This window comes from Dasypus novemcinctus, chromosome 26 (genome assembly GCF_030445035.2).
Source record: "Dasypus novemcinctus isolate mDasNov1 chromosome 26, mDasNov1.1.hap2, whole genome shotgun sequence".
Taxonomy (NCBI): domain Eukaryota; kingdom Metazoa; phylum Chordata; class Mammalia; order Cingulata; family Dasypodidae; genus Dasypus; species Dasypus novemcinctus.
Window position 1 is genome coordinate 137,170 of NC_080698.1, and position 24,918 is coordinate 162,087.

The following is a 24,918-nucleotide window of genomic DNA, read 5'->3' on the forward strand; positions in this document are numbered from 1 at the left end:
CACTTCACAGGTGGGGAGACAGCAGTGCCGAGAAGGGCGCAGGCCAGTGTCGGGGTCAGTCCTCCCGCCCCAGCGTCGCGCACCGGCCTGCGTCCCGGGGCGTGGGCTCGAGCGCGCGGAGCACAAATCCAGGGCGCGGGGGCTGCGGGGTCTTGCAGGGCGAAGTGGGCGAGGCGGCCGCAGTCCGGCCCGCGACCTCCGGCCACACGCGGCTCCGCAGCCGGGCGTGGGCGGGGCGGGGAGCCCCGTGTTGTTGTTCCTGCGCGCCCCGCCCCCGGGGGGCGCGGACCACGCGGCCGCAGGGCCCGCCTCCCCTCCCCCTGCCCGCCTCTTTGTATCCAACATCCGGGTTCCCCCGCCGGCCGGCTCCGCGCCGCGGCTCCGGAGCCATTTTGGACTCGGTTCAGCTCCCCTCCCCCCGCCCATGGCCCCTCCGGACTCGGCCCCTGCGCCCGGGGCCCGGGCCCAGCCCCGCCGCGCCAGGCCTGCGCCGGGCGCGCCCCGGCCCGCGCCCCGCTGCCGGCCCCCGGCCCCCGCGTCGCCCCGGAGCCCGGGCCGCAGCCTCCGCCGCCCGCAGCGGCCCTGAGCTCGGCCCCGCGGCCGACCCTCGGAGCCCGCCCGCCGCCGGGGACGAAGGCGCAGGGAGCGCGCGGGGAGCGAGACCCCAGCCCGGCGCGGGAAGGAGAGCGCAGCCGCCGCCCGGCCCTGCGCGCCCGGGCGCGCCGTGCGGCCCTGCCCGCGGGCTCCGGGCGTCCGCGGGGCGGCGCCGCGGAACATGACGGCGCCCTGGGCGGCCCTCGCCCTCCTCTGGGGATCGCTGTGCGCGGGTAAGGAGGGCGCGGCGTGGGGGGCGCGCGGAGGACGCGCGGGGCCGGCTGCGGGCGCCGCGAAGTGTTTACCCACGAAAAGCGGGCCGCCACCTGCCCCAGCTCGCACCGCCCGGGGCTGGGGGCGCGCCGGAGCCCCGCTCGCCGTTCTTGGGGGACGGTCTTGTCTGCGGGGCTCGGGATCGCCGCGCTCTACGGGGCCGGAGGAGCCGCTTTCCACAGTGGGGGCCGGGACCCAGAGACCAGGGTCTGGTTCACGTTACGCGGGCGCGTGGAGCCCAGGAAGCGCGGGAGGAAAGCTGGAGAGTGGGGAAGGCAGCCAAGTGGGGCGGGCGGAGCTCGTCGGGGGTGGCGGGATTGTAGGTGCAGCCCCGGCCGGGGGGAAGGGCTGCGCACCCCTCGGAGCCAACCGGGGTGGCTCGCACAGCTCCCTGCAGCCCCGCGTACCCCGCCCGGTTCTGCGTCGCGTACCCCGCACGGTGGGCGGTTCGCGTCGGCTCACACCTGCTCCCGCTCTCCGCGGCGGGCTTGGGGTCGCAGGGCGCAGCAGCCCCGCGGGACAGCTTTGTTTTGGGCGCCTGTGAGCAGGGGGTAGGGAAACCAACAGGTGCTCGTTAGGCCTCTGCGAGGCACGTGGCGGGAGTGGGGACCGGCACCCGGCTTGCCGTGGCTGTGGGCTAGCGTTCTGCCCGCGCGGCGTGGACGGTGTGGACAGTGTGGATGCGGGTGTATAGACGGAGCCTTCCACCGGGAGAGCGCCTTTTCCTTTACCTCGAGGCACTGATTTTCCTCTCCCAGCAGTGTCGGGGCGCGCCCGAAGCGGGGCGGGAAAGGACTGGCCTTGGGACTCGTCTCGGGCAGCCCCGGGAGGCGTGCGGAGCAGGGCCTGGCGCGCGGGACCCGCGCGTCTTTGTTCCCAGCCCCCATTACGCATGCAGCGCGGGTGCCCGGCCGCTCGCGGTGGCGGCAGCGCGGGACCTGGGAATCCCGCGAAGGGCGGGGTCGGGCCTGCAGCCACGGGTCTGGGATCCCGAGCGACCGCTTGGGTGGAGGTCCGAGCGCTCCGTCCAGTCCCCACCTCTGCTCTTACCAGCCTCCTTTGCTTTGTGGCGACTCAGCTGTCCACACCGAGAGGAGCGAGTTTCTTTGTGTGGGGCTGGATCTTCCTTCGGCGTCGGCGCTCACCTGCGGTGGAGGCAGAGTGGTAGTTGTGTTGCATTTCTTGTTCCTCCCCCTCGAAGTGCCGCTTTAAGATGCTCTTCCCAAGAATGAGGGCTCTAAAGTGAAAGGGGGAGGCGGGGAGCAACCCGCCCTAACAGGCACTTAGTAGGCCGGCAGCAGCACGGCTGAGCCTGGGCCGCCCGGGTTCTGCAGGCACTTCCAAGCCCAGAGCTGCAAGGGGGGCTTCCTGCTAGCACACGCAGCCTGGGGCCTGGGACACAGCGCAGCCTGGGGCCTGGGACTGCGGCCCTCCCAGTGCCCCCTGCCTGGCCCAACCACTCTGCCCTCTCCCGTCCCTTCCTTAAGCGGCCCCTGGAAGGCCTCTATTTACCGTATTCTCCTCCACACCCCCTGGGGCCATGTGCCCTGCTGGGCTGGGGCATCCTGCTGCCCTCCCTACTTGGGGGGGGGGGTGCCCTGCCAGTGTCAGATTGAGGCTGAGGACCTTGTTCTTTCCGGGGTGGGGGAGGCAGGCTTGCTGGTTGTCTCCTGTGGGAGCACCGGGCAGCCACTCCCCTGACCCTGCAGAGCTGTGGAAGGGCTGCCCCAGGCCCCAGCCTTCCCTTGTTTAAGGGGTGCCCTTCCTTCAAGCTCCTGGCCTCCTGTTCCAGACTTTCCCAACTCCTGTGGCACACAATGCCTTGTAGAAGGAAGATCTCAAACAGCGCTGTCCAGTAGAAATATAATATAAACCACATACGATTTTCTAGTAGTCACACTAATAAAAGGATAGCCAGTGAAAGTAACATTCGTATGTTTTATTTAACCTAATATATACAAAATAGAGCTCTCCTACAGAATGCTGTGGGTGAGCAGTCAACTGCTGCTTGGGGCAAGGGATTGCTGGCGGCAGGACAAACAGTGCAGTGCCCGGGACCATGAGGAAACTATTTCCCGGGAAAGAGGGAGAGCAGATCCGTGTCAGTGGGAATTCCTGGGGCCATGGTTTCGTGCAGGAGGGCCAGGGAGGCCCTGGCCCAGAGCTGCTCTCCAAACTCCTTCCATGGATAAGCGCTGCAGGAGAACACTTGTGCTGGTTAAGCTGCAGACTGGGAAAGGTGCTTTCTTTTTTTCCCCCTCTTGTGTTAGCTCCTGGCATTCAGGGAAGGCTCGGTCATAACCCTAGCAGGATACAAGCTTAAGGCACAGATGGCTCAGAGTCTAAAATATCAATGTCCAGGTTTCAGCAAAAGGTTACAAAACATACAAAGATCCAGGAAGTGATGGCCCAGACAGAAGAAAAGATGAAAACATTAGAAACTATCAATGAGGAGAATTAGTCCTGGGTCATTCCAGATAAATTTTTAAAAATGGTCCTAAATATGCTCAAAGAGCTAAAGGAAAACATGGACAAAGAACAAAAGGAAAACAGGAAAATGATAGATGAGCACCAAAAGAATATCAATAGAGAGATAGAAATTATGAAAAGGAACCAAACAGAGCTGAAGACCACAGTAACAGAAATTAAAAACTCCAGAGAAGTTCAGCAGCAGATGGGAGCTGGCAGGAGAATCTGTGAGCTTGAGCATGAGAAGGTTGAAGTCATTCATTCTGTGCAGAAAGAGGGAAGGCGCTTACACATAATGCGGAGCCTGTGGGGTCCTGCAGGTGCCCCCATCCGTGCACTGTGGGAATCCTAGAAGAAGCGAGATGGGGACAGAGAATATGCAAAGAAATAATGGCCGAAAGCATCCCAAGTTTAAGGAAAGACGTGAATGTCTGTATGTGGCTTGTATTATTACTTCACGTCCGAGATACTCGGCGAACTCTTAACAGGATAAACCCTAATAGATCCACACTGTGTTTTGTCACAGGCTGTCAAATGCCGAACAGAGAACTCTGAAGGCTGAGAAGCAGTGTGTCTGCAAGGGAGACTCAGTGAGATTAAGAGCTGGTTTCTCATCAGAAACCACAGAGGCAAGAAGGCAATGGGAAGACGTATTTAAAGTGCTGAAAGCAAACAATTGCCAACTGAGAATTCTGTATCTGGCAAAACTGTCTTTCAAAGATGAGGGGTAGATTGAAGTTTTGTGGCAACCCTGCATTGAGCAAATCTTTTGGTGCCATTTTTTCAATAGGATTTGTTCACTTCGTGCCTGACATTTTATTTAAGGTATGTTTAATTGTTTGGGTTTTTTTGACATAATGCTATTTCAGTGTAGCATAAACTGAATAATCGGGAAACCAAAAAATTCACGTGATTCTCTTTATTGTGATACTTGCTTTACTGTGATGATCTAGGACCGAATCCATGATATCTCTGAGAAATGCCTGCAGATTGAAACTGCATGAAGAAGTAAAGATCTCCTGTGAGGGGAATATAAATGCCAGTACTATTATATTTTGGGTTTGTACTTTTTTACTTTCTACAAGATCTAAAAGGCAAATGCATAAAATGTAATGACAAATCAAGAGTTTGGACTCATAATGTATAAATACGTAATTTGCGACAAGAACTCCATGAATGGGGCAGGACAGGTGGTTTAGGAACATGGTTCAGGTGTGTACTGAAGTTGTTGCTTTCAAAGCAGATGAGATTGTTATAAAGTTAAGACATTAAATTTAAGCCCCATGATAATCACAAAGAAAATATTGGGAAATACACAAACTCATAAAGACAAAAAGTATGGCAGTGAGGGGCAGGGGCAATGGGGATTTAATGCAAAATGCGTGTGGTGTCTATTTGGGGTGAATGGATGGTGGTGAGGGCATTTCAGCCTTGCGCTTGGGAGGGGCTGGGATGGGAAGATGGATGTTATAAATTATGGAATATTTATATTGAAAAAGAAACTGAAGAGACAGTGACTGCAATGCATGATTCCAGATGGGATCTAAGAATGGAGGAGAAAAGGCTGAAAAGGACATTATTGGGACATAAGGAAAAATTGGAATATAGAGTGATACAATGTAAATTTTATATCAGTGTTAAATTTCTTAAACTTGGTAACAGCACTTAAGGAGATTACCTAAGTGAATATCCTTATTTGTAGAAAGTGTACATGGAAGCATTATGTGTTTAAGGAATATGATGTGTGTAAGCTGCTCTCATGTGTTCAGAAAATAGGTGATACAACGATACAGCAAAGATGGCAAAATCTTAAAATTGCTTGGTGCAGATATTGGAGGGTGGGTATATTGGAGTTTTCTGTATAGGTCTTGTATTGTTTTTGTAATTGTCTTGTAAGTTTGAAATTACTTAAAAATAAAAAGTTAAAAGAAAGAAACTCCCTTTACAGGTCCCCGTCCTATACCTTTGCTCTCTACTTATCACAGGCCCTCTGTGTCCTTTCCCACGTGTGTGCAGGCCCGCATGTGCACGTGTGTGCACATTCACTGTTCTGCCCTGATCCTGGAGACACCCCCCCCCCAGCCTGCTGCCCTGTCCTGGGGTGCGCTGAGCCTCCCCCTCCCTGCTGCCCCCTTACCTGCCCCCGCCACTCTGGGAAGTCAGGTCTTCTACACCCGGCCGCGCTGGGTCCCTGTTGGGAGCTCTGGGAAGTGTGCGGGAACCAAGGCACAGCCACTTGGCTTAGGTCCACTCGCAGGGCCTGCCGCGCGCTGGGCCTGGGGGCGGGGCCCGGGGCAGGTCTGGAGGGCACAAGTGAGGGCGACGCTGGGTAGAAGGCCTGGAGGCAGCGTCCTCCAGGGAGGGCGTGTTTCCAGCCCTGGCACGGTGGGCACTTTGGACCAGATGGTTCTTGTGGGCGGGCTGTCCTGAGCGCCGGGGGGCCTGGGCAGTATTAGCAGCACCTCTCCAATCGCGGTGACCCCCGTGTCTCCAGACCTTGCTGGGGGTTCTCAGGGAAGGGGGACAAAACCACTTCAGGTGTTAGAGGGTCAGATGGTTGAGGAGGGCTGTGTGTCATCCACTCCCCAACACACAGGGTGGGAGGTCAGATTCATGACACTGAGGAGACTCCTGCTCTGCTGAATCTTAAATCTGCTCAGTGGGAGAGTTCAGTTTGAAGTTAGCGGTTTGGGAGCACACTCACCGCTGAGAATCCTGGCGTCCTTGAGTTTTCCCAGAACAGGTTCGGGTTTCAGGGAGGCCGTGGTTGTGGGTGGCCGGGCAGCCCGCCCGCGCCCGCCTGCGCCCGCCTGCGCCGAAGGCCCTTGGTTTGCACTCGTGCTGTTTCCTCCCACAGGCACAGAATGTCAGCAGGTGCCGGCTGCTCGGGGCTCCCTGCCTCCCGGCACCCCCTCTTTGCTCCTCCAGGCACAGTGTGAGCAGACCCGCCCTGTCTGCTGAGAGGCGTGCTGGGGTCACGGCGGGACGTGGGCATGCCCGGCCCCCCGCGCAGGCCTGCTGGGTGGCGCTCCGAGGAGCCGCGGCAGCTGTGGGCCTGGCCCTCCGAGACCCTGGAGGGCGGGGCAGCTGGGCAGCCTCTTCCCAGAGGTATGGGTGAAAGTCTATGCTCTTCTCGGGGTGCGGTGACCAGATGGGAATGGGGAGCAGAGCCTGCCTGCCTCCTCTGGACGTGGGGAGGTGCGCTGCGGAGACTCCTGCCCTGGGTGGCCGGCACGGGTGGCCTCTGGGAAGATCTGGTCTCCCCCTGCCTCCTGCTCGGGCCGGGCAGCCTGGCAGCCCTGGGGCAGCCCCCGTTTCCTCTCTTCTTTCCTGGCCTACTCTGGGTGCTGCTAGGGAGGACTTCCTGGGAGGCTTCTCCCTGGTTTTGAACTCCAAGTTTGGGCGTATGGTGGGAGGATGCATCTTAAACAACAAAACCTCCGCAAAACCTCCGCCTTGCTTGTGTGTGAGTGCTTATTTTACATGAGTTACTTCCTGGTTGGGACTTTCTATTTCCATCTCTTTTATGTAACATTTTCCCTGAACAAAGGACTTTGTTGTCTTCTTAGAACTCTTTATCTTCTTTCCCTTCCTTCTCATTCTGTCACTACCTCTGTTTTTGCGTCTTCTCCAGCGCCGAGGTGCCTGCCCAGTGCTCCGTGGGCTGCTTCTGGGTGCCAGGGCTGGAGGAGGGATTGCCGGGTGGGCTGGGGCAGTGAGGAGCTGCCTCTGCGTCGTAGTGTTTTAGGTTTGTCGGTGGTGTCTCTGAGATAGTGGTAGGGACAGGGAATCGGTGGATAGTGCAGACTGGGGGAGTTTGGCATCGGCCACCTCCTCGTCCAGGACCAGCAAGGGCTTCCCGCGTTCAGACTGCCCGGGCTTTGCCCTGGTCGCCCCGGTCTCGCTGCACACACACACGTGGGCCTTCTCAGGCCCTCCTGGGGACTGGCGGCTCCACCGGGGGCTTCATTCAGGGACACCTGATTGCTGGGCGTGGGTGTTGGAAAGAGCCCTTCCCACTGGACAGAGGCGAGCCTCTCCAGGCCTGGAGCTGAGGTGTTCTGCAAGGCGAACTCACCTCTTGTTTGCAAATGTCCTTCTGCCATTTCAGTTCCACTCTTACAACCAAGAAAGCTAAAATTAGTTCCGGGGAAGGAAAAGGAAGGCTTGTTGGAAACCTAAGCCCTTGCCTGGAGGATTGAGGAGGCTGCTTCCCTGGGTTTGTGGTTCAGTATTCAGAGACAAACAGCTGTTGTCTGTCCATCCGTGGCGCAGGAGGGGCCCCTGTTTGCCTCCCGAACCTGAGCCAGTTAAAGCGGGAGGCTGGCTTGGAACCTGCCTCTCGGCCTTGACGCCGGGATGTTTTCCATTGTGCGGTTGTGTGGTGGTGCCAGGTTGTCAGGTGAGGGCAGTGCCGTTTAGTGTCCCTGGCAAGCTCCCCACCCTCTGCTGTGATTATCAGCTCTCTCTTGATTCCGGGCCCAGGTCTGGCAGCCAGGGGCTGGGAAACCCTTACTTTATGTACTTCCTGGGAACTTCCTTCTTACCCAACTTTCAGCATTCCCTCGGGCGTTCAGTCTGAGGGCTCCTGAATCAGGCGGAGCCTGCCTTGGAGTGGGCAGGGGTTTGCACTGGAGGGGAGCCCTGTGCCTCAGGCTTCATCTGCTCTGGGGCTTAGAAAATAGAGGAGCGGCCGTTGAGAGAGGGGAATTCTGGAGCCCCCTCCCACCTGGCTGGTCCTGCCTATGGCCCCTCTGCCTGGGTGGGTGCTGCCGGAGTAGCAGGAGTGCAGGGCAGTGCCCCCACAGCACACCCAGACCTCTCATCCAGGGGCCCACCCTGGAACATGTTGGGGGAGATGGTGACCGCTGTGCTGTGACTTTTCCCATTTTACTTTTTATGTAATTATTAATACACATACATTCAGCTGCAGAAATATAGATGCTAGTGAGGAAGCCAGGGTCTCCTGTACTCCTGCTCTCCCATCTGATCTCCCCCTGCAGAGGGGAGCCTTCTCAGGTTGATGTTTATCTCTCCAGGCATTTTACTGATGCTTCTATAGAAATACTTAGAGAAATAGAGGAGGATTTGTGTCTTTTTCTTTTCCCCACCTAAAATGGTATTGCTCTTTTTAAAACATTGAACTGTAAAATACATACAGAAAAGTGAAGTTACGATAAGTGACAGCTTAATCAATTGTCAAACTGAATACACCCACATAATCAGCTTCATATCAAGAATCCGGTATTTCCCAGCCCCCACGTTCCCTTCTGGTCAGCACCCCCACTTCCAAAAGCTCTCCTGACTTCTAACCTCATAGAATAGTTTTGTCTGTTTTTGTACTTTATACGAGTAGGATCATACAGAATGAATGTATCTGTCTTTTGCTGACTTACATCTCTGTCGTCGTAGTTTTTTAAACTCAGAGGTGTATTTTGGCAATCTATAATGCATATGAATCTACCTCATCTTTTTAGCAATTGTAAAAAATTCCAAAGTTTGGATATAGACTATGTTTATTTATTTAGTTTCCTGCTGATGGACTTTCTGATTGTGTATAGTTTATGTCAATTGCTACTCAAGGGTAGATGATAAGAAGAGTTTCTGAGTCCCAGAATGTCTGTTTTAAATTTTAATAAGATACTGAGAATTTGCTTCCTGTGTATTTGCAAACATACCCAGGCAATGGCGGGGGCAGAAGTAGAGAAGGCCGGTGGCCCTCTACAGCAATCCGTGGGTGCCCCGCTGAGGACTGAGCTAGCTTACACATGCTGGAAATAGTCCTGCTTCCTGCCAGGTACCGTGAAGCGGGTGCTCAGGTCCGCTGGTTGAGAGCCTGAGCGGCGTCGGGAGCCTGCGTCCTGAGTTACGGGCTGATGGGCAGGCATGGCTTGGCCAAGACGTGCTGGTCTGGGTTGGGGTGGACTGCATGTATGTCTTTGTGTGGTCACTTGCTTCATTCTGCCTCCACCCTCTAGTCCAGAGAGTCTGAGAGACAGTCAGGAGCTGTGGTTAACGGCAAAGCAGGCAAGCCCATGCAGCTGACAAAATCCTGTCACGGCCAGATTCTGGCATCGCAGGCAGTAGCAGGTATGAAGAAATCTGCAGAAGAATGATTTTAATTTGGTGAGGAGCTCCTCGTGGTAGGAAGGACTTAGGTGAGTTTCAGTTCCTGACTTGAGGACATGCCTTGTTTCCTTGTACAACTCAGATTGGCCAAAGCATTCGGGAGGACAGTTTGGGGTGACTTGTTCCCCACAGCCCCTGCCTGCCTTGCCTCTGCCGCAGCACCGCCTGCTCTTCCGCAATTAGGCTGGGATTCCCTGTGTAAGCCACCTTGGCAGGCCCCGCTTGTAGATTTCAGTGATAGAAGATTTGTGGAACAGTTTCTAGCATGAGTGAGGCCGCCCAGCCTTCCTAGATTGTACAGGTGATTTGCCGTGTCTGAAACAATAAAGGTGGCTGAAAGTGGCTGCTCTTTTCCCTCCTGAGTGACATTTTGGCACAGAAGTTACTTTTTCAGGGCTTTGCCTTGGAACCTGTGTTCTTGCTAGCACTGGCAGTCTTAGGTATACTGGTGGCATTCTCTGCATGTGCAGGTGTCCCCCTGCCTTTGGGTATAATGTCCTGGAAATATGTCCAAAAGTGGAATAAAAAGTAGATTTGGAGACCTCCTCTTCTGGTAATCAGGACCCAGCCCTTCTGCAGGCAACTAGAGGAGCTGGACCATAGAAGAACGTTTCTGTTGAAGGCATTGAACAGGTAATAGGCTGGTGAAGACCCAGGAGGCCAGGGTCTGGGTGAGGACAGGGGCTCTGGGGGGGATTCAGGCATTTGGGTCTGTTTTCCGTTATTCCATAGGGGTAAACAAGAGGCTAAGCATTGTATTTGATAGCCTCATGGGGCTGGGAAGATCAGAATTGTAGTTCTCAGCAGATGGTGGATATAGCAAACCCCTCCTTTTGGGTCGGGACCCTAAAGACCTGCATCCTGGGAGTGAGGGGGAGACAAAGTAGAGAGTCCTTAAAGTTGGGTTAAAGTGTTGTGGGATTAATAGTGGCCTTGGATGCCTGCCAGAAGTACATATAAGTCCTTTCTGGAGGATATAGCACCTAGCTCTCAACTTATTTCTAAAAATAATTTTGTAAATATAGTGACAGACTGATGATTTTTTAAAAAATAACCATTAGAAACATCACAGTTTTGAAACATATCTGCATAAGTTCTGCACTGGAGTTTATAGACATTTAAAAATAGCATTGCTCACTGTGGTCAAGGAGATGAAAGATGAGTGGGAGTTTGAGCAGAAAATTGGAAACTAAAAACAATCATGAAAAATCTGCTGTAGAACTGACCTGTACAAATACAGAAATTAAGAACTCATTGATTTTACCAGATTAGGCACAACTGAAGAGAGAATTGGTGAATTAGAAGCCAGAGCAGAAGAAAATATATATACTGAAGCATGGAGAGACGAAAGAATAGAATATGCAGAAGAGAGAGAAAAACACATAGAGGATGAGGTGAGAAGGTCTAAGATTATGTCATCAGACCCCAGAAGGAAAGGAGAGGAAATAAGGCAGAAGAGACAATAGCTGAGAACTTTGTAACGTTCATGAAAAACATCAAATCATAGATTCAAGAAACTTTGTGAGCCCCAGGTAAGATGATAAACAACCTATTTCCATCACAGGCAAACTTGGGAAAACCAAAGGCAGAATCATGAAAGCAGCCAGAGGAAAAAAGTCATTACCATCAGAGGAGCAAGAGTTATTCTTGAGATAGAAGGAAGAAGATTCAGACGGAAGGCCGGAGATGCAGGAAGGAATGGAGGGCAGTGAAAACATATAGTAAATATTCAGGCACTTAATGTGCAAAAGAGTAATTGTCTTACTGGGTTTAAAATACAAGCAGAGATAAATGCATGCCGACAGTGCTTTATGTGTGTTTTAGCTTGCTAAGTCTGCCAGTGCAAAATACCAGAAATGGGTTGGCTTTTATAATGGGAAGCGTATTAGGGTAAAGGCTTGCAATTCTAAGGCTGTGAAAATGTCCCAATCAAGGCATTACCGAGATGCTATCTCATGGGCTCCTGCCACATGGTGGCTGACTCTGCCAGGTCTTCCTGTGCCTCTGGGTGCCGCTTCTCCTTGAGCTCAGCTGTGGGTGGTCAAGCACAAGGCACGGCTCATCTCAGCTTGGAGTTGCTGGGGGCCTCTTTCCATGTCCCCTGATTCCAGCCTCTGGCTTCTTTCTCAGCTGTGGCTGATCCTGCCGTCCTCTTCCACGTGGCAAGGTAAAAAGGGCAGCTGCCTTTCGTTCTCTGTCTTTCTGCTTCAGTTCTCAGTTTATGTGAGACCCCAGCAGGGGGATGGAGACCTAACCTGAGTCTGCTTCGCTGGGGTAGTCTAATCAGAGGCCCAGAGGGATCTAATCCAGGCCCCTTACCTGCAGCTCATGCAGTCAAAGGGCCCCACACCCACAGAAATGGATCAGTTCAAAGAACGTGCTCTTTCCCAGAGTTTACAAAACTTCAAACTGTCACAGTGGAGTACAGTGAAAATGGAGTTCAGTTATTCTTACATGGTCCAGGAAGAGGGTGAACTTACCAATTAAATGTTATATTACCAATTAATGTATTTTAACTTATTTTGAGATACTTTCAAATTTATGGGACAGTTACAAAAATAACGTGACCCTCATACAGAGAACTCCCATATATCCCCTTAATATTTTGCCGCATTTACCATTTCTACCCCCCTGCCTTCCTACCTACCTTATTATCCCTTACCCGTCTAACCTGTCCATCTTATCAATCCATTTTCTGAATTTGTGAGTGTAGGTTGTATATATCATGCTCCTTGAACACTTAATACTACTATGTATTAATGTATTTCCTGAGAACAAGGCTATTCTCTTAAGTAACCACCTTAAGTACAATGATCACAAGTTTTAAGAAACATTGATAAACAGGTAACATTTTATATTCCAATTATTTCAAGTGTTCCAATAATGTCCCTTTGAGCCTTTTCTCCTCCCTTGCTAAAACCATTGTTATCATTTATTGTCAGTAAATGTTTTAGTTGCTTGCTTGCTTTTTTTTTTTAATTGTGAAAACACGTATAAACAACATAAACTCCCATCTCAGCCACTCCCAAATTTTCAGTGGGGTTAATCTTTTTCACAGTACTATGGTATCCTTACCACTTTCCGTTGCTAAACTCTTCCATCTCCCCAGACAGAAACCCTGTATCCATTCTGCATTAATTCTCCATTCACTTTTTACCCTGCTCCTGCCTCTATGAGTTTGCGAGTTCTCTGATATTTTCTTTGTATTTACCATGGGACTTACACTTAACTTCCTAATTCTGTAACAGTCTTGTTTGTTCTGGTACCAACTGAGCTTCAGTAGCACACGTAAACTATGTCACTGCACTCTCTGTCCCCTATGTTTATATAGTTGTTGTCACAAATTACATATTTACCCATTATGAACAGCTTCATGCCAACAAATTATTCAACTTAAATGAAATAGATAGTTCCTTATAAAACAGAACACATCCAAACTGATATAGTATAAAACAAAATCTGAATGGTGCTGTATGCATAAAAGAAATGGAATTTGTGATAAAAAAAAGTTTCCCACAAATTGTAGGCTTGCTTCACTGGTGAATTCTATAGGACATTTAAGGAAGAAATGATATCACTTCATTAAAACATACTCTTTGAGAAATTAGGGAAAGGAACGTTTTCCAACCTGTTTTATGGGCCAGTATATCCATGATAACAACAAAATCTAGCAAGGGCTTTATAAGAGAAGAAATTATGAACTATTATCCCTGATGAATATAAGATGCAAAAACAAAACAACAACAAAAAAACCCAAACCACCTTAATAAAACATTCACAAATAAACTCCAGCAGCATGTAAAAATGATGGTACATCATGACCAAGTGGGTTTATCCCAGGAATGTGTAATCAATGTAACAATTTAAAATCAGTCTGTGTAATCACCTGTATGAACAGAGTAAGGAAAGAAACATTATGTGATTGTCGCAGTAGAAGCAGTAAAAATATTTTGCATTTAATCTTCAGTTAATCCTCAGTAAAACAATTCCAAAATGCAAAGGACCAAGAAGAACTAAAACAGACCTGGAAAAAAAGAAAGGAGTGCTCCTACCAGATTTCAGGATTTACTGTAAAGTATAGTAATTAAGATGGTAAACTTTTCCTGAACATAGACCTGCTGTGTGATCTAGCAATCCCATTACTTAGAAATATATTCAGAAATATATTCAGAAAGCAAGGATGTGAGCTGACATTTGCACACCACTGTTCATAGCATTATTCAATTTCTTCAGTGTGGAACCAGCCCAAGTGTCCATCAGCTGATGAATGGCTAACCAAAACATGGTATATACATACAATGAAAGACTATTTAATTGTAAAAAGAAATGAAATTGGAATGCATATGACAACATGGATGAACCTTGAGGGAATTATGTAAAGTGAAATAAGCCAGACACAAAAGGACAAATACTGTATTGTCTCACGAATATGAACTAAATATGAAGAGTAAACTCATAGGGGTAAATTCTAGATCAGGGGTCCTTAACCAGGGATCTGTGAGCTTGAATTGAAATGCAAAAATCCATTATTCTGGGGATGTGTTGGTGTGGGTGTGATGTATTTATTAAATAATACACAGTGTAGTGTGGCCTTCGCATGGGGTCTGTGGTTTTCACCTGACTGACAGAAGGGGTCTGTGGAACAAAGAAGGTTAAGAACCCCTGCTCTAGAGTATAGGTTACTAGAAAATAGAATGAGGCTTAAGAATGGGAGTTGATGCTTAATGTATCTAGTCTTCCCTGCCCCAATGGCTCCCTTGTCTGTCTGCTCACATCTGCTTTCTGTGTCTGCTTATGTTTCTGCTCATTGTTTTTGGGAGGCACCAGGAATTGAACCTGGGACCTCCCGTGTGGGAGGTGGGTGCCCAACCACTTGAACCACATCTGCTCCCTGTTGTTGTGTCTGGTCGTTTGTCAGCTCCTTGCATCTGCTCATCTTCTTTAGGAGGCACCGGGATCCGAACCTGTGACCTCCCGTGTAGAAGGCGGTTGCCCAACTGCTTGAGCCACATCTGCTCCTGTAGACTTTTTAATAAGATTTATTGTAAAGTACGGAGGTAACAGAGTTGGTGGTTTATATTATAGTGTGTATAACTAGCTGCTGTTTTGTAAATATGACTGGCTGAAAGGGGTGGTCTTGTGAACATAGCCGTCAATTGAAAAGGAAGCTAGAGAATAAGGAAGACATAACAGTGATTCAGTAGTGGATAAAGATTGCGGTTAACAATATAAATATAAGAATGTTCTTTTACAAAGTGTTAAGAATACAGTGATACATGGGAAAATTACAGCTAATGAAATTTATGGATGATGTTAACAGTAACATTGTAATACTTTTGCAGACCCGTTCTAAGAGACTTGCAGACCTGTTCTAAGAGACAACAACAGGGAGGTAGAAGGGAGTATGGGGTTTTCCCTTTTGGAGCAATGAAAACATTCTAAAATTGACTGAGGTGATGACAGCACAACTCCGTTGAAAATAAGAGCCACTGAGTATACACTTTGAATGGTTTGTACAAAGCATGGGACTCCATAACTCAGAAAATCCAGTGGTGGAAGATGGACCATAGTTAACAGAAGAAATATGAGAATGTTTTCTCATAAACTATAACGAAGCTGTAATACAGGGTGTTAATAATTGGGTGGGTTGGGGGAAAGTACAACAAATGTAAGTTAGTAGGAGTATTTTGATATGATGCTATGCTGCTCTTTCATAGTTTGTAACAAATGTTTTACAACAATGCAAGGTGTTGGTGGTGGGGTGATGTAGGGGAGCCCTATAGGATGATATGCATGTTTCTTTTGTAAATTCACGACTTTCTACCTTACATTTATTATGTGTTCATGTGTGATGATGCACTTTAATAAAATTTTATTTTAGAAAGATGATAAGCTTTTGTTACAAAGGTTGCTAAATAGACAGTGTAATAGAGTAAAATAAAAAGTTCAGAAATATACCCATACATTTATGGATGCTTAATTTAAGAAGGAGACAACACAGAAGTTGGGAAAATGGACAGTCTTTCCAATAAATGTCAAAACATTTCCGTTCTTTTTAAAGTGATACTTCATAGATAGGAGAAATTGTTTCAGTGTTGGGAAGCAGTATTAATAATAGTGCTTCAGGAGGGAAATAAGTTATCCATTTTTGTTTCAGTGCTGTGAACTTTTACGTTAATGTAGCCATTCCAGTTTGTGTTGGCATGGAGCACTTATTTTTATCCACTTACATTCAACCTATTTTTATGAATTTTTAAAAATTTCAGTTTGGTAGTTTTTCAGTCTTAGAATTTTAATTTGGTTCTCTTTATAGATTCTCTGCTGAGATACCCTATCAGTTTATTCATTAGAGCACTTTCCCCCTTTATTTCCTTGAGCATAATTCTGATAACTGCTTTAAAATCCTTGCTAATATCAGCATTCCATCATCGTAGGGTCCAGCTCTATTGATTTTATTTTCTCTTGAGTATGGGACACATTTTCCTGTTTTTCATATGATTTTGGAATGTATCTGAACTTTGTGAATGACAGTTGTAGAAATCTGGATTCTGTTATGTTCCTCTGAAAAGCATTTATTTTTATTTTTTTTGTCATTCCGTTCATTTTAGCAGGTTAGACACATTGGTTAAATTCATAAACTTGTCCCCTTGTGGTGGGCAGTTGCTGAAATCTCTCTTTAATTCTTTATTTGGTTGCTTGAAGTCTGTTCTGTGCTTGTGAAGTTCACGGGTTAATCAGAGAGTGTTGAAAATGCTTATTAGAACAGGCCTGGGATATAGGCATGCTCAAGTGTACGGGAAGTAATCGCGTGGCAGTCTGGATGGCTCACCCATGGGGGGGGAAGCAAATGTATCAGTTAGAGAGTGGCTGCGTGAGCGTCATGTTCCTGTGTGGAAGTGTGGGTACCGCCCCACAGGGGGAGGCTGTCGGCCCCGCCCCCCGGCTCCCTCGCCCCCTGGTGCTGGCCGAGGTGCTGGGGGCGGTCCCTGTGGAGCACTGGGAGCCCCCCCTCCGGTGCAGACCTCCAGCAGGGCGGCAGGTGCTTGGCAAACCTGGGTTTTCCTGGGGGCGGAGACTCCCGCCTCCAGTGGCTCTGCTTGCCCGTGTCTCGTTTGCGAGGGCAGCAACGACAAACCCGCACGCCGGGTTGGCGTCGCCTCGCGGTGCTGTGGAGCCCGCTTCTGGCACCCCCTGGGCCTGCTGTGCTCATGCTGGCTTCTTGACACCGAGTGCCTCTGAATTTCCTCCCCAGAAGGCTGCTAGTCCTCCCTGAGTCAGTTCGGCCTCGTCTGAAAGGACCTTTGAAAATCCTATTCACAGGTGAGTCCGTACTTGAGCCAGTAGCACCTTCGAAGGCCCTGTTGACAAGTGCGGACTGCGCTGGAGGCACACGATGCAACCCCAGACCCGCTCCCTGCCGGGCTGCCAGCTGATGGGGTCCGGGGGGGGGCGCCTCCAGGCGCTGGTGGGGGTGGGCCCTCACGACTGCAGTGCTGCAGGGATGGGCTGGCACCCCGGTACCTGCCAAGGGGCCTCCAGGAGCCAAGAGGAGAGTGCCGCGGCCTCCCGGCGCCTGGGTGCACCACTCCCCAGAGTTGCCAGCTGGAGGGGGCGGCCCAGCCCAGAGCCCGGGGACCCCAGGGGACCCCAAGGGCATGGCCGCTCCAGCTCCCTGCCAAGGCCCTGCCTGTCCTCCAGTCACCCCCATGTCCTTTTCATCCCCCCCCCCCCCGCCCCCTCTCTGCGCCTGCTGACACGAGCCGGCTGGCGCAGTGCACAGTGGGGTGCGTCCACGGCCGCCAGGGCCCAAATGCATTCGCAGATGCAACAGACCTTCCCGTGGTGGTCCTTAGTGTCAGCCAGGCTGTTTGGGCCAAGCTTCCTGGAGAGGGTGTTCAGAGCAGAATCTCCGAGTGCCTCGTTAGTGCGTGTGTAGCCGCTAGCAGGGCGTCTTGCTGCAGGTGTGTGGGCCCCTCTGGCTGCTGCCGTGCTCAGCGGTCTCAAGGGTGCGGTGAGCCCCTTGCAGGGGTTGAGTGGGGGGGAGACGACAACGCCCCTGTCCTGGGAGGAGAGCTTCCCCTGCGCGGGCGCCCTGGCCCTGCTGTGGGCCGAGAGCTGGTGTCTCCTAAGAGGCGGAGGCAGAGGCGGAGGCGGCCTGTGGCTGGAGTCCTGCCAGGGGCTATACATAGCCCAGCGAGCCCAGGGAGGACCTTCGGCCGCCCGGTCCCCAGCCCAGCAGCCGGGAAGGGTGCGGAGCATCACAGCCTCCCCAGGCCTCCTGGGCTCAGAATACCGAGCCCTGGGCAGCGCCGGGAGCTTCCTGCTGGCCCAGGCCGCCAGGGTGCAGAGGCGGCTTGACTCCAGCGGCAGAATGGCGCTGCTCTAGCGCAGCAGCTGGGCGTTGTTCTGCCTCTGGTCGAGTGGGTGAACTCACTTGGTTTTTGGAACAGCCCGAGGAGGTAGGTACTGTTGTGTTTCCTTTTTACAAGCAGCTCAGGTGGTTAGGTAGCTTGCCTGGGGCCATATAGCTGGGAGGGGTCAGACCGGGATTAGAACCAGCCTGGCTGATTTAAGGCTGCGTTCTCTCTTGGTTGCCTGTAGGGGAATCTGGTCGATGGGAATCCAGTGACATCCCAAACCCTTGGGCCCTACCTGGAACCTTGAGATTTGGCGTTCCTGGCTCTCTCCACCTGAGTCCCATCCACAGCAGGGGTCAGAGGTTCCTATTGCTCAGTGGCCTGGAGAGAGAGGCTGGGCCAGCTTTGAGCCACTCATAGTGTTTGTTGCCCTCCCTTGTTCAGATCTTCAGCCCTGTACAGGTGACTTGTGCAGGGATACGGATACTTGGGCTGCAGGCTGAGGCCACCTCCCCTGTTGTCCCATGAGCCAGGAGATAGTATCAGCCTAGATAGTATCAACCTATGCATCCATCAGCCCACCCACCCACCCACCCATCCATCCCTGAGCACCATTGTGTGTCTGGAGCTAGTTCTAGCACTCAGAATATAAAGGTAAACAAGGCATCCAAGGCAGGAAGCCTGATATTGGAAAAGCAGTTGTCAAGCACATTTGTAATGTTTCATTTCTTAAGTGTTCATTATGTTACTGTTGCCATTTTTTCTCTTGGGGATCATTTTAGTTACATTAATACTAGGTTATTTGAATGTCTGAAATAACACATTAAACAGCAGGTACCTTTAATGGGGGAGCACAAAGGCCAGTAGGAGAGCCTGCCTGGCTCACCAGCTGAACTCTAAAGGGGGTACCCAGTTTGGGGTCCGGTCACATTATCTCTGGGGAACCCCCTGGAATCACGGCTGTGGATACAAGGACCAGGCTGCGTCCTCGTGGTGGCGCCTTTGTTGCAGAGAGGAGACCAGGAGCCTCTGCCCCTCCTCGCTCAGCTGTCTGGTGCCAGCTGGGTCTAGGTCCCTTGGCATCGCGTGGCCACGCTGTGGCTAGGCGTGGGCACCCGAGCTCTCATGCTTGCCCCTGGCCAGGTGCTTCTGGAAAGAGCCCTGCCCTGGCAGGGAGGTGCATGGGTAGACTTGTGGGCTGGGGATGGAAGGGGTGGTGAGGAGGGTGGAGTGGGTGGTGGAGCCCACGGGGCCGCCAGGTGGAGGGGGGTGGTGAGGAGGGTGGAGTGGGTGGTGGAGCCCACGGGGCCGCCAGGTGGAGGGGGTGGTGAGGATGGAGCGGGTGGCGGTGCCCATGGGGCCGTCAGGTGGAGGGGGTGGTGAGGAGGGTGGAGTGGGTGGTGGTGCCCACGGGGCCGCCAGGTGGAGGGGGTGGCGAGGAGGATGGAGCGGGGTGGCGGTGCTCACGGGGCCGCCAGGTGGAGGGGGTGGTGAGGATGGAGCGGGGTGGCGGTGCCCACGGGGCTGCCAGGTGGAGGGGGTGTGAGGATGGAGCGGGTGGCGGTGCTCACGGGTCCGCCAGGTGGAGGGGGGTGGTGAGGATGGAGCGGGTGGCGGTGCCCACGGGGCTGCCAGGTGGAGGGGGTGTGAGGATGGAGCGGGTGGCGGTGCTCACGGGGCTGCAAGGTGGAGGGGGTGGTGAGGATGGAGCGGGTGGCGGTGCCCACGGGGCCGCCAGGGCCCAGCCCAGTGGGGAGACTCCAGCCAGACCTGCTCCCCCAGGGCAGGTGTCCCTGCTTCAGCCTTCAGCCTGCTCTCCAGCCCTGCTGAGTGCTCTGCATGGGTGCTGGGGACACTGAGGGCTCTGGAGGTCCCTTGCTTCCTGTCCAGTCTGGCCAGAGGGTTTGGGGTGCACCGGCGTGGCTCTTGGGGTGCTGTGGAGAGGTAGGACGGGCCAGTTGAGCAGGGTCTTCCAGTGCCAGAGGCTCACCGGGGAGGTTAAAATGCAGACCCCATGCCAGGGCAGGCTTTTATTTCTGAAGGTGCGTTTTAACACCCTCCTGGCCAGCTCTCCCTCGGGTGGATGCAGTAATTCTGCCGAGTGAGGATGTGGCCCCTCCCCCAGGAGCCCCAGGCCCTGCCAGCGCCCCCCGTGGGGCTCATCTCCCTGTTTACCCATCTCTGGGGTTGGGCTGGTGGGGCCCGGGGGGCAGGGGCTCAGGGCTTCTCTCGCGTGCAGGCTCTGGGCGCGGGGAGGCAGAGACGCGGGAGTGCATCTACTACAACGCCAACTGGGAGCTGGAGCGCACCAACCAGAGCGGCCTGGAGCGCTGCGAGGGCGAGCAGGACAAGCGGCTGCACTGCTACGCCTCCTGGCGCAACAGCTCGGGCACCATTGAGCTCGTCAAGAAGGGCTGCTGGCTGGACGACTTCAACTGCTACGACAGGTGGCGCCTGCGGGGCTCAGGGTGCCCGGGAACAGCGCGGGCGCGGGGTGGGCCCCGGGCGCCCTCCCTGGCCGCCCGGACCCCGCTCTGGGTGCCCGTGGACCCCACTGTGGGTGTCCCTGGGGAGGGGAGGCCCCGAGCCCTGCTGCCCACGAGGCGCTCCGGGTGGCTGCCCTGGCTGAGGAGGGCGTGGCTCCCTGTGCCCCAGGCAGGAGTGCGTGGCCACCGAGGAGAACCCCCAGGTGTACTTCTGCTGCTGCGAGGGCAACTTCTGCAACGAACGCTTCACCCACTTGCCTGAGGCGGGGGGCCCAGAAGGTGAGGGCTGGAGGGGGAGGGGCTGGGGGGGAGGGGGAGGGGCCGAGGATCGAGAAGGAGGGGCCAGGAGGTGAGAACTCCAGGGGGAGGGGCCAGAAGGCGAGGGCCAGAGGGGGGAGGGGCTAGGAGGTGAGACTGGGGGGGGGGCAGAAGGTGAGGGCCAAGGGGGGAGGGGCCAGGTGAGGGCCCAATGGGGGAGGGGCCAGAAGGGGAAGGCCGAGGGACCAGGAAGTGAAGGCCGAGGGAGGGGGGAGGGGCCAGAAGGTGAGGGCCTGAGGGGGGAGGGTTGAGGGGGAGGGGCCAGAAGGTGAGAGTGGGGTGGGGGGGCGGCCCCGGGGGAGGCCCCGCCTGGCAGACCCAGTGCTCCTGGCCCCCAAGCGCTTGGCAGACGCTGCAGCAGGGCAGCAGGGCTCTGCGCGGGGCCTGGCGGTGGGGAGTGAGCGGGCTGTGTGATAGGACTCCTGTGTCCCCAGTCACGTACGAGCCACCCCCGACAGCCCCCGCCCTGCTCACGGTGCTGGCCTACTCACTGCTGCCCCTGGGAGGCCTCTCCCTCATCGTCCTGCTGGCCTTCTGGATGTACCGGCACCGTAAGCCTCCCTACGGCCACGTGGATGTCCATGAGGTACGCTGGGGCGGACGGGGGGCATGGTGGAGCGGGCGGCTGGGCCAGCCCTGCTAAGCCTTGGCCCCCCCCAGGACCCTGGGCCCCCACCCCCGTCCCCGCTGGTCGGCCTGAAGCCACTGCAGCTGCTGGAGATCAAGGCCCGGGGGCGCTTCGGCTGTGTGTGGAAGGCGCAGCTTGTGAACGACTTCGTGGCCGTCAAGATCTTCCCGCTGCAGGTGCGTGGGCCAGGGGCTGCAGGCGTGGGCCAGGGGCTGCGGGCGTGGGCCAGGGGCTGCGGGCGTGGGCAAGGGGTTGCGGGCGTGGGCCAGGGGCTGCGGGTGTGGGCCAGGGGCTGCGGGCGTGGGCCAGGGGCTGCAGGTGGGCAGTTCAGGGCCTGCAGGCGTGGGCCAGGGGCTGCGGGCTGCCTGCCTCCGTTGGGCCTGGGCTGCGGCCCTCCCGGAAGGTCTGTGGGTTTCACACGAACGGCGAGATGTCAGGCTGGGGTGGGGCCCGCACTGCCTCCCTGCCTCGGGTTCACGGGCGCTGCTCTTTGTTTCTGATGTCAGGTTCTGCTCAGAGCCTGGACATTTATCGAACCCAGGCCTCTTAAATGCCTCTCACTTGTTGGGGGACTTTGCACACTCACTCCCCATTTGTAAGTTGAGGCCTGGCCCCCCAGCAGGTCCTGGCAGGAGCGCGGGGTGGGCGGGCCGCGCTGTCGGGCCGTGACAGCGCTACCTCTCGCCTCAGGACAAGCAGTCGTGGCAGAGCGAGAGGGAGATCTTCAGCACGCCCGGCATGAAGCACGAGAACCTGCTGCAGTTCATTGCCGCCGAGAAGCGCGGCTCCAGCCTCGAGGTGGAGCTGTGGCTGATCACGGCCTTCCACGACAAGGTGAGGCGCCCACCGCCGGGCAGCCCCTGCCCCGGGCGGCGTCCACGGCGAGGCGCCCGCGGTCAGAGCCCTCACCCTGTGTGGTCTGGGGCCGGAGTGGCGACCGCGGCGGCCTTGGCCCCGACTGACTTCTTGCCCACCTTTGACACCTCTGCCAGGTCTGGGCTGGGCCCTGTCCTGCGCCGGGGCCGTACTAAGCTTTGTGCTGCCTCCTCCAGGGCTCCCTCGCGGATTACCTCAAGGGAAACATCGTCACCTGGAATGAGCTGTGCCACGTGGCAGAGACAATGTCGCGAGGCCTGTCGTACCTGCACGAGGACGTGCCCTGGTGCCGCGGCGAGGGCCACAAGCCTTCCATCGCCCACAGGTGCCCGATGCGGCAGTCGGGGCGAGGAGGGGTCTGGGGATGGGGGGCTCAGCCTGTCCCAGTGCACCTGGGTACGAAACCTGGTCCACCTGCAGCCCCTCTGCCTTGGGGCGGGGGGGACTCAGCCAGGCCGGTGCCCTCCAGTGGCCACACCAAGTGCCGACTGTTCCTTGGTGGGAGCGTCGGCTCAGCAGTTCTCAAGCCTTTGTACCTTAAGAACCTTTGCGTGTGGAGGCTTTGTCGGTGTTTGCTGTCGTAGAACCCATTCACAAGCTCCCTTAGCCGGGACAGCAGGGACATCACACAGCATGTAGCCTCTGTACTCCTGAGAATGAATCTAAAAGGGGCGGTTACTGTCTTAGAGAAATAACCTTGACCTTGCAGACCCCTGAAACAGCCTCAGCACCTCCACCCCTGGTCCTCAGACCACGCTTGGAGAACCCCTGCGCTCATCTTCTTTGGGGTTTGCTGAGCAGCAAGCCCGCTGTAAACACTCGGAAAGGTCGCCTCGGTGATGTTCTGGAGACTGCTGCGCCGAGGCCGGATCAGCCCCAAGGCCACAGACTCGCTTAGCCTGGCTCCAGGCTGAGGGAGGGACGCGAATTCGACTCGTGGCTCCGCGGCGAGCGGCGCCAGGGCACGACGTGTGAGGCTGATGGGCAAGAGCGGTGTCGTCACCTTTTTACACGCGCAGGCTAGTGGTGCACACGCTGAGTGTGGCAGGTGCGGCCTGAGTAATCCTCATGAGATGAGGTGCAGAGGATTCAGAGTGGCTCCGCTAGTAAGAGGTGCCCCTCGGGCCTGCTTGGAAACAGGCGAGTTAATTGTACATTTCTGTTTTCACACTCATTCCAAATATTGTAAATTCTTCCCAGAAAAAGCCTCACATCCCCAGCCAGGGGGCCTGCCTCCAGCTCTCTAGAACGTGCGGGCTGCACTGTGCACGCAGCTCGGGACTCCCCAGAATGGGGGAGATGGCCTGGCGGGTCCCCTGGCTCACGGGCCCGACCCGAGTCTTGGACGCCAGGGCGGGCGGCCCGCGGCACTCGGCCCCAGCGTGGCCCTGTTCTCCACAGGGACTTTAAAAGCAAGAATGTCCTGCTCAAGAGCGACCTCACGGCTGTGCTGGCTGACTTCGGCCTGGCTGTTCGGTTTGAGCCGGGAAAGCCTCCAGGGGACACCCACGGCCAGGTAACGGGCCTTGGGGCTGTGGGCTGGCGCAAGGACACTGCGCCTGGGGGTGCAGCTGGGGGCGTGGGGTGAGGGTCAGTGAGAGCCGCGTCCTTGTTTGCCAGGGGGAGACTGGGGCCTAGCGAGCAGCAGGGCCCTCCGTGGGTTTCCACTGCTCATCCTGGTCTCTCTTCTTGTCTTTTAATTCTTAGTCCAGGTAAAATAGAAAAGCTTACTTAGGACCCAAACCAAGGACCTGGAAAAAGTGCTGAACACTCCCCCGAGTGCATCACCCTGCAGCTGTCCCCGTTAGTGTTTGTGCATGTTCTCCCCTTGCCCTGTCCTTGTTTTTGGGTCCTTATCTCAGGAAGTAGACAGAATCCTCGTGGTAGCTTGAGGTGTGGTAGAACCCGTCTTGGGCTCCTGCCATCCTGAGTGTGGCGTTTTAAAGCACTGCGAGGTGTCACCTGAGCATGGAGCACGTCCGCGCGCACGTGGATGTGGCGAAGGCAGGGTCTGTCCTCGGTGTCCCCTGTGCCCCGTGCACACAGGCTGCGTCCCCTGCGTGTGGTCAGTGGTGGTCCACCCTCCTCCAGGTGGGCACGCGGCGGTACATGGCCCCCGAGGTGCTCGAGGGTGCCATCAACTTCCAGAGGGACGCCTTCCTGCGCATCGACATGTACGCCATGGGCCTGGTGCTCTGGGAGCTGGTGTCGCGCTGTGCAGCTGCGGACGGGCCCGTGGACGAGTACTCGCTGCCCTTTGAGGAGGAGATTGGCCAGCACCCATCGCTGGAGGAGCTGCAGGAGGTGGTCGTGCACAAGAAGATGCGGCCTGCCATTAAGGACCACTGGCTGAAGCACCCGGTGAGGGCCTGGGACCGGGGCAGGTGCGCGGGGCCTTCCTAGCACGGGAGCTGGGACGGAGAGGGGCTCCGCGGCAGCAGACACCCCGCCAGGCCGGCGGTCACTGGGGCAGAGCCTGGGGCAGGTCGGTCCTCTGCGGGAGGGACTCCACTGGGCCCGGGGAGGCTGGGGTCCAGGCTTGGGTCCTCAGGCGCTGGGCGAGCCGGCCAGCTGTGTTGTCTCTGAGCGTCCGTTGAGCGTCACCACTGCCCGGCGCCTGGCAGACGCCTGTCCTGTAGAGGCTTCTGCCGCAGGCTGCCTCTGATGGGGTGTTGCTGCTCTTTTGCCTTCTTCACAGCTGGCCCTGGGCTGGCACGTGGCGTCTGGACTCCTGCAGCCTGGGGTGCCCAGAACCCCAGCCGTGTGAACGGCCCCGTCCTGGAAGGAT

The 24,918-nt window shown here is 55.0% G+C and overlaps 1 protein-coding gene across 2 annotated transcripts in view; it reads left to right on the plus strand.

Moving 5' to 3' along the window:
- The first annotated feature begins 429 nt into the window (after window positions 1-429).
- ACVR2B (activin A receptor type 2B) overlaps window positions 430-24,918 on the plus strand; it is a 33,750-nt gene continuing 9,261 nt past the window's right edge. Inside the window, exons 1-9 of one of the 2 annotated variants that reach the window (XM_023584618.3) lie at window positions 430-827; window positions 20,062-20,269; window positions 20,478-20,587; window positions 21,085-21,212; window positions 21,287-21,430; window positions 21,945-22,088; window positions 22,307-22,455; window positions 23,532-23,646; window positions 24,222-24,491. In XM_023584618.3, the coding sequence (XP_023440386.1) occupies window positions 776-827; window positions 20,062-20,269; window positions 20,478-20,587; window positions 21,085-21,212; window positions 21,287-21,430; window positions 21,945-22,088; window positions 22,307-22,455; window positions 23,532-23,646; window positions 24,222-24,491 (1,320 nt within the window). In that variant the 5' untranslated portion in view covers window positions 430-775. Of the gene's footprint in view, window positions 828-20,061; window positions 20,270-20,477; window positions 20,588-21,060; window positions 21,213-21,286; window positions 21,431-21,944; window positions 22,089-22,306; window positions 22,456-23,531; window positions 23,647-24,221; window positions 24,492-24,918 lie in introns of both variants that reach the window. The other variant, XM_004478392.5, reaches the window with a different exon arrangement.